We start from the raw sequence: 12,339 nt of genomic DNA on the forward strand, positions 1-12,339 counted from the left end.
TTATGGATATATCCCCTGTCAGTACGGCCGTGATGTTCTCCCTAAATCAAAAGCACAACTCCCCCTTCTCTTACCTCCTGTTCCATCTTTCCTATAGCATCTGTATCCTACACACGTATAGAAATCTTATGCCAGAAGCATTCATCATCACAGATGTTAGCAATAACAAGCATCAAGTTGTAAGTCAAACCCACAACACAGCCGCCCACTCCTTGATAAGTCAGTGTGCACAAAAGAAATCTTGCATTTGTGTGACTCTTCACTTAAAGCAATTTCAGCCAATGAAATACAATAGCCACTGCCCTTCAAAGTAACGTAGGAAACAATGCATAATGTTCTTTAAGCAACGAGCCACAACCTCAGAACAGAATGCACAAGGTCAACACTATGCAAGGTTATGCTGAGATTGAAAGAAAACTGAAAGGCTGTATCACAAAACTGCATCAAACAGAGCTACTGAGAACAATAGTGGAGGCATTATTCCTAAACTTACCCCCTTGTTATAAGATCATGAACCAGAGCAAGTATTGAATTTGTAAAAGCTTCACACAAATATATTTTTGCTTGGGGCTGGGACATCCATGAATACGATTCTCTAATGAAAGCCTCACGTTGATTTCTCATCACCTTTGCCTTGGTATTCCAATGCTTGAAACAAAATTTAATTTGCCCTTTTCAACTGTAATTCCTTTAGAGATCTGTGCCCCATGCCATCAAACCTCTCTGTTCCTCCACTCCAGAGAATTTTAATTTTTAAGTACATTTCCATTTTCCATTGTTATTGAAAGTGGACAACCGCACATTTTTCTGTATTATTCTCAATCTGCCAAAGTTTTGCCCACTCATTTAACCTACCTTTATCCCTCTTGTACCTTGTATTTCTACCTATCTTTGTATTATCAGCAAATTAGGACACAATAAACTCAGTTCTTTCATGCATTAATATTAACATAGATTGTAAGTAGTTGAGGCCCCAGCACTGATCCCTCTGGCATCCCATTAGTTACAGTTTGTCATCCTGAAAATCACCCATGTATCCCTACTCTCTTCCTCCTGTTAGTTAGCCAATTTTTTACCCATATTAATATATCAGCTCCAAAATCATGAGCTCTTATCTTGTGTAGTGCTTTTTGGAAACCCAAATACATTACATTTTTTGGTTCCGCTTTATCAACCCTGCTTGTCATACCTTCAAAGTATTCTAATAAATTTGTCAAATATGATTTCCATTTCAGAAAATCATGTTGACTCAGCTTGATTGTATTATGATTCTCTAAATATCTGACAGCTACTTCCTTACAATGGACTCCAATGACAAATGTTCATAGAATCCCTACAGTGCAGGAGACCACCTGGCGAATCAAGCTTGCACTGACAACAATCCCACCCAGGGCTCATCCCCTCAACCCCACGCTCGACATTTACCCCGCCTGACACCAATGGATAATTTAGCATGGCCAATCCACCTAACCTACACATCTTTAGAATGTGGGAGGAAACAGGAGCACCTGGAGGAAACCCATGCAGACGTGTGGCCACTTACTTTAAAACACTATGACACAAGCCATCAGTCCAAATGACTTGTCAGCCTTTAGTCCTATTATTTTCACTCGTAATTTTTGTTGCCTCTTGATACTCTGTCATTATGATGCTATTTGTGTCTCTTTAAAATCCTCTTTTTTTTAATTCTTTGCTACTTTCTAAAAGTTCGCCAAACTTCTGGCCTACCATTAATCTTTGCAGCATTGTAAGTCTTTTCTTTCAATTTGATGCCATCCTTAACTTCATTAGTTCATGGATAATACATTCTTCTTGTAGATTCTCTCTTTCTCAAATGGTATATATATTTTGTTGAGAGTTATGATGTATTGCCTTGAATAGCTGTTACTGCTTCTCTACTCCCTTTCCATGACCAAACAGTGCCACTGCTAGATCAGCCCAAGAGGTCAAAGACATTCCCAGAATTTTGATCCAGCAATCATGACATTATGGGCTTGGAAGGAAACTTGGAGTTAATGGCGTTCCCATCAATTTCCTGTTTTTGTTCTTCTTCACTGATACCTCCCGACTTCCCATTTAGTAGGTACAAATCTGGAGTGAGATGGAATTCTCTGCACTTGTCTAGATAGGTGCAGCTCCAACAACACTGAAGAGGTTTGGCACAGTCCAGAACAAAGCAGCCCACCTGATTTCCACTCCTTCCACAAACATTCATTCCCTCCATCATTGTCAAACAGTGGCAGCAGAAACTCACCAATCTCCTTTGGTAACACCTTCCTTCTAAATGTCCTACCATTTAGAAGGACAAGGGCAGCAGGCACGTGATAATACCACCACCTAGAAGTTCCTCTCCAAGTCACACACCATCCTAATTTGAAAATATATCTCCGTTCCTTAATTTTGATGGCTCAAAATCCGGGAACTTCCTCCTTAACAGCACAGTACGTTTACCTACACTATAGGGACTGCAGCAATTTAAGGAGGCAGCTCATCGCCACCTTCTCAAGGGGAACGAGAGGTGAACAATGAATGCTGGCCTGGCAGCAGCATCCACATAAACATATTACAGTCCTTCAAATCACATGTTTTATTCATTTGTGATTTGGATCAGGCTGTTTAAATCTGCAGATGGGAGGAATTAAAAGGAAATTTAAGTTCGTCTCCGTTTGCAGATAACAGTGAGAATTAGATCACCTGTGTTAACCATTTCTGGAAAATTCAACCTGAAATGCTAAGGTCACTCACATTCATACTGACACCGTACTCGTTGGTCAAATAACTGCTAATTCTAACAGAATTGAAAATTAAATATTCCAATGGGGAGAGTTAAAGCTAATATTGAAATTTAAATAAAATTGTGATGACACAATAATTATGAAAGCAAATATTATTCTTTGAATATGAAAGAGGAAAGGAACTTGTCCCAGAATGGCGAGTTCATGCAAATCATTTTTCAATTTTTGGTGCTTAGTTTAGATAGGAGTGTAGATTTATACCAATCTTGCATCTCTATTATATAAATCATTACCTTTATACTCTGTAGCATTTCATTTGATTTCTTGGTCCTCTCATCTGAATATTCCATTGTTCTTCTTTGAATAGAAATCAATTGTTTTGAGATGAAGTACTGCATGGGGATGAGCACAACGATGATAGATACTCCAACCAAAGCACTATACCCTAATTGATTGTAGAGTAATAGCACTGCTAGTATAATCTGAAATCAAAATACAATTGATACTTTTAATAGAAAATAAATGCTAAAAGTAGTCAAGTAAGGTAAATAGTTTCACACTCTTTGTCAAACACGTTGAAGTAGTAATAGAAATCATTAACAATTTATCATGCTACTTTCAAAGTAAAGTTTATTTATTAGTCACATGTAAGGCTTACATTAACACTGCAATTAAGTTACTGTGAAATTCCCCTGGTTGCCACAATCTGGCGACTGTTCAGGTCAATGCACTAACCAGCACATCTTTCAGACTGTGGGAGAAACTGGAGCACCGGAGGAAACACACACAAACACGAGGAGAATGCGCAAACTGAGTGACCCAAGCTGGGAATCAAACTAGGTCCCCTGGCGCTGTGAGGCAGCAGTGCTAACCACTGTGCTGCTGTGTTATTGATTATTGTATCACTTGAATATTTTGATTGTACGAGGAACTGCTGTACTTGAGATGATCCTACATAAGCTTTTGTTTTGAGGAAAAGCACCACACTATTCTTTCTAATTTTCTCCAGTACCCTCACAAGACATAACAAATTTGAACTTTACTCAATACAATCTCAAGGTGCACCTCTTCTTCCAATTATGTGCTCCACACCTTCCAGACTCAACACCGAGTTTAACAATTACAGACTAATCTCTTCCCTTGTTTAATTTTCTTTTCTTTGCAAGTTTTGGTTTTAGCCTCATTTTCCCCCGTGTTTCTGTTTTCTGATGGCAGCTGTTCATCAATCTGCTATTCACATCTCCTCTAGACAATCTTTTGTTTCTTTACTTTTCCCATTACCACTTCCTTTAGCTTGGCACAACCAACTCCTTTGTCATTTAATCTCATTCATCTTCCATCTGTGGTGTTTCTCCACTTTAAGAGGTGATCTGCCAAGAGGGTCATGTGACTTTGTGTTACCAATCATGGAAGAGAGAGGAGGGATCATCTCAGCAAGCTCAGGTTTCTGTAACAGTTCAAACCAGGAAACTGATTGGCAACCCTGAGGCTGCAAGCCTCTGCATTATAGTTATAAGTAAATATGCACTGTAGTTGTTATTTAACTAACTGGTAAACAGGAGTTATTACACCAGCCCTATCATTGACCTTTCTTTTTGCTTTATATCCAACAATTCACCATTTCACTTAGTTAAAACATATTACATTTCTATGTCCTGTCCAGGAGTCAGGAAACAAAAGTTCCACTCAGTGTTTCCAGATAACAGCAATTAGCAGAAGGGACATCTGTCCTGAATGCCTCACACACTTTAACATCATCACCATAAATTCATAAAGGTCTACAACACAGAAGAAGGCCCTTCCAACATTTTTCCCCACTGGCAAGTATCTGCCTTGTGATCTCACATTCAATACTGCCATCCACGATTCCTGCCAATGGCAGGAAGAGAAAATTCCACCCATTAACTGTTTGTCCCTCCTCAGATCATAGAATCATACAGTGCAGAAGAGACCTTTCAGCCCACCGAGTCTGCACCGAAATGCTGTGCATCTCCAGCATTTTCTGTTTTCATATGGCATTCCTTAACCTAGCAATCTCAAAGGCATCTTCAACACAGTAGAGACAAAATACCAAAGGCTATAGCACATAAAATATTTATAAAATGCTAAAATTGACATAATCTGTGAGCTTTATATAATAAAGTAACCTAAAGAAGGAAAAGGTCACTTTATCAAATTTCAGGTGTGACCTACTTCATACATTTTGCATTTTCAATAAAAATCAATATTAATTTAACTTTTATGAAGTTAACTGACCTGTATCGGAATTGCAATAATATAGTATCCCATAAATGCTGCCATCATTATCTGAAAAGCATCCACTGACATGTGATTGATAATCTGGCCCACTGTCAGATGGCCCCCACCGAAGGCCCACATAGGCAGTGACAAAGCTTTCAAATAAATCATTGTCTAGGGAAAGAAATGGAAAACACATTGATATTACTGACAAAAAGTGGTTCACATTTCCCACATCATTTTATATTACACCCACTTCTGTAAAGCAGTATGAATGTAAGTTACACTTATGCAAATAGTACAGTGCAATTTTCAATCAAAATCACAAAGCATACCCACGAAAGCAACAAAATGGGGTTGTTGTGCAAGGGGACAGGGAGGGAGCAAAGCTGACTACTGGCAGTCTGGAAATTCAGAAATGCCCAGAAAGCAAAGATCCTGCTGAAATCAATTAAAAATTATTAGAAATTTGAAGGCTGTCAAGATGCATTTCAATGCAGCAGCCGAACACCACTGGAGATTGTGCTTGGTAACTGGAAAGATTTAGGTTGGGGAGAGGCAGTGGTTGGATCATGGGCGAGTAGGCACAAGGAAGGGGAAGGCAGAGTCCCAATGCAGAGGTTGGAAGGCAGAGGTTGAGATTGGTTTACAGTGGAGGTTGGGGTTTAAGTATTTAGCTTTTAGGGACAGGTTAAACACATCTGTTTCTCCTAGTCCCACAAGCAGTGCTGGAAAAGCACTTATCTGCTGGATTAGGAATCTGGAAATTCCTGCCTCTTTTAGCTGCTATGTTTGCTGAGCACTGGTTAACACAACCCACAGCTACCAAAGTCAAATGGCTGCTAAATTCTGACCCGCAACTGGACTTAAATATTAGAATTGCCAACGTACTCTGCAAAGCAGATTATTTATTGACCCCAAAACTACCCCCATTAAACTGAAGTATATATATTTGCAACAGTTGCCCCTTTTGTCAAATGTACATAAATGGGGTGTAACAATTCGCCATAGTTCTGTTAAAATGCATCACAGATGAAATAAGCTATTTTTTGCCTCCAGTTCCCTGTATGGTATAACATTGACCAATAGCTACCACAAAGAGGGAAGTTATGAGGTGCCACATACTGGGTTGTAGTAAAACACAGTGCAGGTTTGTTAAGAAGGTGCTGCTTGTTCCACGTCTAAGATGGAAGAGCCACAAAAATCATGAATCTCTATAACTCACATGATGTTACACCAGAAGAGATACGGTCACTTTAATACATAACATATGGTAAATCCAGAATTTCAGTTGGAGCCCAGCACAACGCTAATTTTCATATCCAGCGCCTGTATTTTTTGAGCTGGCTATCAGCCCCTTGAAACGAGGATGCTATCTGCCAGGCTTCCTCATCTGAGTCCTCAAGTGACTCAGCAAGCCAATCCTGGAGCCACAGATCTTTAGGCAGAGAGGACAAGAGTTGCCCTGAGGGACAGAAGGGGATCTCGAACGAGTGTTCTGATCTTTTTCCTTCCACTTTCACCACTTCCACTTTTAGTGACTTCAAACTAGACGTGACGAGAACGAGAGACACATCTGCCACCAAATAGAATGTTAACATTGCAAAAGAAGAACAAGTCCTTAAATACTATAAATTTGTGTTAGGTAGTTTGGAAAATTACCTCAACAACACAAAATTGTGTGGCAGTAAAACTAAGACTTTTCAAAACTGACTCAAGCTCATCTCCTGAACTGAATAGCGTATGGTTGCATAACAGATAGCAGACAATTGACTGACGAGCTTTAAACTCAACTTCAGGTGAAAGTAGAACTGCTACTTCCTGAGGAGCTCTGCAACTACATACAGCATTTGGTAAAAACCAACAAAGCTAACAGAGCAAAAGAGCAGTACCTTGCACCAAAGACTTTACTCCAGGACTTAAATGGGGGAAACTGGTTACGAGATTGATTTTTGGCTGTGTGAGAGTAGAATTTGTTTAGTTCTACAGCTACAAGACAATCTTCTGAACACACTACTCAAGAAATCCACGTGACCACCTCTTCTGGTACAAGGGATTTGTTTAGAATTCCAAGATTTCAATATTTGTCTTCAGAGTGCATTAAGTGAATTGATTTTGAAAAAAGTCACAAATTATATCCAGTTCAGAAACAGATTTAATACTAAAATGCCTCACCAGCTTTTTGGAAGAGATCAGTGTATTCCAGATTTAGTGTGAAGGAGTGTTTTCTGACCCCTTAAGTGGTATAGCTCTAATTTTGAGACACCATATTCAAGACTTCCCATGACCCCTCCCCTACAACACCTTCCACCCCAAAAAGTAATAGATTTTCCCCATCTACAAAACAAACTCACTAATCATTTCAAACACCCCAATTAGATAAACCCTTAATCTTATACATTAAAGAGAATAAAAACCTAGTCCAGACAGAGACCTGATTTCATAATTTATGTCTTTTACCCCTGGTGGTATAATTCTGCTGAATCAGTGCTACATCCTCAAAGGAAAAATAGGAAAGGAAAGGGAGGCAAGAAAAGGGTAAAGAGAGAGAAGGGAATGTTGGAGGAAAGGGAAAGAGTGGGAGAGTACTGCTTCCAAAAATACCCATTAAAGTGCAGAAGCTGGATGTTAGATGAGGATAGGATCAGGTACCCTTAATCCCTCAAGATTACATTCAGTCGTGACTCTGAAGAATGGCCATGTTGCTAAGACATGGACATAGGGCTGACAAATAAACACATAAACCAGACCCTGGAAGAAAACATATTTAAAACGGGACGGGCGTGCGAAAATTGGTTTAAATGGAGAAATGAATAAAGAAAAAGGCATCTTACCTGCAGAGCTGCTTTTATGTGTATTCCATCCCGGATAACAATGTAATATGAAAACTGTAAGCAAACATTCTGAACAAGAACGGTACACAGCATCAAGAATGCCAGTATGTATCCATTATTGGTAAATTCCCAGAAACTCACAAAATGTATTCCCTGTGTAAAGTAAGGATATAAAATAAGATTTAATTGACTATTAAAGGTGGCCTCTTCTCAAGCATATGCATATATTTATGCAAACCATCAGTTTTTGGATCCTTACATTTGCTTTTCTACATTTACTGATGATAAATCAGGCCACTCAAATTTCTAACAGAAAACTCTTCTGTGCCACACTTTAGTTTCAGTGCTCAGTAGATAAATCTACTTTAGTAATTTAGTAATAGGTTTTAGTAATAGGAAGATTAGCGACAATAACAGCGTTAAGCAAACTGATAGCACTTTCATTCATCTTACTCAACCTGAACACTGGACAAAATAAAGAATAGGAATGATGCTTAAACGGCTCGATTCGCATTGACTGGGTTTGGATATTTCTGGATGGAACAAATAATAAAGTTTTCAGGTTGTCTCAATAACTACACGTAGGACAGAATAAATGGAGTTTTCAACATCCTTCAGAAGAAACTTGGTGACAGAAATGTAGTTATCCAATTTGGTCACCAATGTTATGATTTCTGAATGACTTGCTTGCCTGATAATTGTTTTTTTTAAGTTAAGTTATTAACCAGTGCCAGACAGCTCTACTCCGAATTACATGCCCAAAACAAAAAGGGACGGGAAGAGATTGCAAAGCATCACAGAGCTATGAGGTAATAAAAATGGATACCATAAAGTTGAATTCAGAGCACATTATGTGCAGGCTCATAACATTTTAGCAAATAGGACTAGAAGTAGGCTATTCAGCCTAATGAGTCTGTTCCACTATTGAATAAGGTCATGGCTGATCTGATTGTGGCCTTAACTCCACTTTGCTAACTGCTTCCTTTCACATCAAAAATCTTGAATATATTCAATGGTCCAGTCTCCAGCGCTCTCTGTGGAAGAGAATTTCAAAAGCCAACAACTCTCAGATAAGTTTTTCCTCAGATCAATTTTGAGACCATTTCCTGAATTCTAGATTCCTCCACAACAGAAAACATCTCTCAGCATCGACCCTTTCAAGTTACCTCAGAATTTTGTGTTTCAATAAAGGTATTTCTCATTCTGCTAAACTCCAATGAATATTGCCCAGCCTGCTCAACCTTTCCTCATAAGACAACCCCTGCATCCCAGGAATAAATCCAGGTGAACCTTCTCTGAAATGTCTCCAATGCAAGTATATACCTCCTTAAGGAACCTAAAAGTGCACACAATGCTCCAGGTGTGACCTCATGAATGCCTTTAGTTATTGTAAAATTTCCTTACTTTTATACTCCACCGTCTTTGAAATAAACAGTGAAAATTTCATTTGCTTTCTTAATTACTTGTTGTACCTGCATGCTAACATTTTGAAATTCAAGTATAAGGACACCCAGATTCCTCTGTCCTGCAGCATTCTTCAGTCTCTCTTCATTTAATATTCTGGTTTTCAATTTTTTCATTTAATGCTCCATATGTCAAATTTTACCTACTCATTTAGCCTATCTGTATCCTTTTGCAGACTCTTTGTAACCTTCTAATATCTTACTTTTCTTTCTATTTTTGTATCATTAGCAAAATTACCCACAATACAATCAGTCTCTTCATCCAAGTCATTAACATAGATCATTAATAGTTGAGATCCTAGCATTGATCCCTCTGGCACTCCACATGTTAAATTTGTCAACCCAAAAAATACCCATTTGTCCCAACTCGATTTCTTGTTAGACAATCCTCTACCTCCGCTAACATCTCAACCCCAACAAACTCTTGTTGCACCTTACTGAATGTCTTTTAGAAATCCAAATACACTGCGTCCACTGGTTCCTCCTACTTGTTACATCCACAAAGAATTCTAATAAATTCGACAAACATGAATTTCCTTTCAAAAAACCATAATGACTCACCTGATTATAATATGATTTTCTAAATATCTTTCTATTACCTCTTTATTGATAGATCTTAGCATTTTACCAAAGACAAATGTCAGGCTAATTTCCTGCTTTGCAACCTGCTGAGGCCTTTCTAGAAAACAGGGAATTTTGGAAGATTACAACCAATGTATCCAGCATATGCATGTTGGCATGAGGAGTCCCTCAAGAAAGTGTCTTGGGGCTGCATTTATTTGTGGCTTATACTAAATACGTTGATGGCCACTTGCAGTATAGCATGGTTTTGAAATATGCAGATGACATAAAATGTACTTGCAAGTTAAGAAAAATAATCCAGAGCTCTCAAACACACTTCTCTGAAGTGAACTCTCTACTATGGTGCCAAGGAATGGCAACGTACCTTTAATATGGCAAAGTGTTCAGTTTAAAGTTGATTTATTAGTATCACAAGTAGGCTTACATTAACACTGCAATGAAGTTACAGTGAAAATCTCCTAATCGCCACACTCTGGTGCCTGTTCAGGTACACTGAGGGAGAATTTAGAATGGCCAATGCACCTAGCCAGCATGGCTTTCGGACTGTGGGAGGAAACCCACGCATATATGGGGAAAACGTGCAGACTCTGCATAGACAGCAACCCAAGCCGGGAATCAGATCTGGGTCCCTGGCACTATGAAGCAGCAGTGCTAATCACTGTGCCACCATGCCACCCAGTTCATTTCTCCACTTCAGCCACCATAATCCTAATTCATAGTACCATATTGAAAGCCAGTCTTTAGCACATTCCACTACTGAAAATGATTTGGACGTGACTGTTTGAAGTTTACGAATCACGTGATTCAGGCAGTACAATGCAGAAAATGTTTTACAAGTGCGGAATGCATCCTTTTTGAGTGGGGATGTCAATAGTTATCTTAAACTCTATAACAGCTGGTATGCCCACATCTGGAATATTCATTCACAGTTTGGTATCCAGTTTCCAAGAGATATATAGTTTATAGAGAGCTTTTAGAGAGGTAATACGGTCTGCAAACACCAAATTGCCATGAAAATGGAAGACATGAGGTGAATACCTTATGAGGAGCATTTAAGAATTCTTGGATTACAATCTTTCGAGAAGAAATCTGATTTTTGATTTAGCTGAAGATTATAAATTGATACATGGTCTTACTATCAGTAAGCTTCAAAAGTTCTTTTCTCACAATTACAATATTTTGCATGGCAATCAGTATAAACTACTGAAATTTAGTTCACATCTTGATATTTGCAAATATATATAAACATAAAATTGTTGATACTTGAAATGCTTTCCCTGATTTTCTTGTCAATATTGAAAATGTTTTGATTTTTAGAAGATTTGTCAGAAATGTAGCGTGATTTCAACACGTATTGTCTGATGTTGTTGTCGTTCTCATTTTTAATACTGTGCCTATGTGCTTTGCACTGTATGGCAATAAAGATAAATAAATATCTGCAGCCAAGAACGTACTCAGGATGCAGGCCATCAGGTCCAGGGGACCTGTAAGCTAGTCGTCGAGTTTTCTCAGTGTTTCTTCGCTAGCAATCACAATTGCTGTTAGCTCTTCCATCCCTTTTGTCTCCTAATTTTCCACCATTCTTGGGATTTTTTGTGTCTTCTATTGTGAAGACAGATACAAAATCCTTGGTCCAAGTCTCTGCCATTTTCTTGTTTTCCAGTATTAATAGTAAACTTCCCTATTATAAGTTCGGGGAGTCAAAGTTAAGCCCAAGTCTTACCACCATACTCGACTATTCTAAAGCTCTCTTTGCTAACTGTATATAAATTATGTTTAATTGTATGCCGGTGATGCATTAAAGAGGGATTCACTGGGTCCCTGTAAATAGGCTCAGACTCAAACTGTACTTGTTGGATTAGGTGATGCATACTTTTTAGGTGTAACTCTGTAAACAAGTGTAAAAGGTGCTTGTTTGGCGCCCCATCCACCACCTTCAACTTTCACTTCTGACCATTACTGATGCACATTGGCAGAAAAATACACTGCAGCAAGTCACCATCGCTGTTTCAACAGCATATTCCAAACCCACAACCTAAGGGCATAGGCTGCAGTGGCACCTCATCACCACTTTCTCAAGGTCAGTAGGTATAGGCAATAAAAATCCTAGCTTAGCCAGCAATGCTCATATCCCATAAGAGAATAAAAAGATAGATTGCCTCTAATTCTATCCTTCAACCAACTTCCTGAAATAGAACACTCCTGGCCAACCTCTTATAAGGTTGACCAAACGCTACAACTTTTCCTTTTTCCCTATTTATTCTGTTTGAATGTATGGTGCCATTTGATGTTTTCTACTCTGACATCAATTGTTGCCCCTAACTAGACACTAACTCTATTCCCAGAATGCTTCCTTCCTTATTTTGACACATTCAGATTTGAACCTGTTTTTCTTTAAACTGTTAGTGTACCGAGGAATGTGACTTTAACTCCCCAGTAACTCCATGTTATTCTATTGTTTGATCAATAAATATGAACTCATCAAAC

At 38.6% G+C, this 12,339-nt stretch overlaps 1 protein-coding gene across 6 annotated transcripts in view; it reads right to left on the reverse strand.

The window, feature by feature from the left end:
* The window catches only part of LOC145346612 (ATP-binding cassette sub-family C member 8-like), a 212,764-nt gene that overhangs the window by 165,129 nt on the left and 35,296 nt on the right, over positions 1–12,339 (reverse strand). For all 6 annotated transcript variants that reach the window (XM_080194086.1, XM_080194087.1, XM_080194084.1 and 3 more), the window contains 3 exons: positions 7,808–7,960; positions 4,992–5,147; positions 3,029–3,217 (listed from right to left, as the gene is read on the reverse strand). In XM_080194086.1, coding sequence (XP_080050212.1) covers positions 3,029–3,217; positions 4,992–5,147; positions 7,808–7,960 — 498 coding nt within the window. The remainder of the gene's footprint in view (positions 1–3,028; positions 3,218–4,991; positions 5,148–7,807; positions 7,961–12,339) is intronic.

This window comes from Carcharhinus amblyrhynchos, chromosome 8, assembly GCF_965287045.1.
Source record: "Carcharhinus amblyrhynchos chromosome 8, sCarAmb.v2.hapA, whole genome shotgun sequence".
In the NCBI taxonomy this organism is placed as follows: domain Eukaryota; kingdom Metazoa; phylum Chordata; class Chondrichthyes; order Carcharhiniformes; family Carcharhinidae; genus Carcharhinus; species Carcharhinus amblyrhynchos.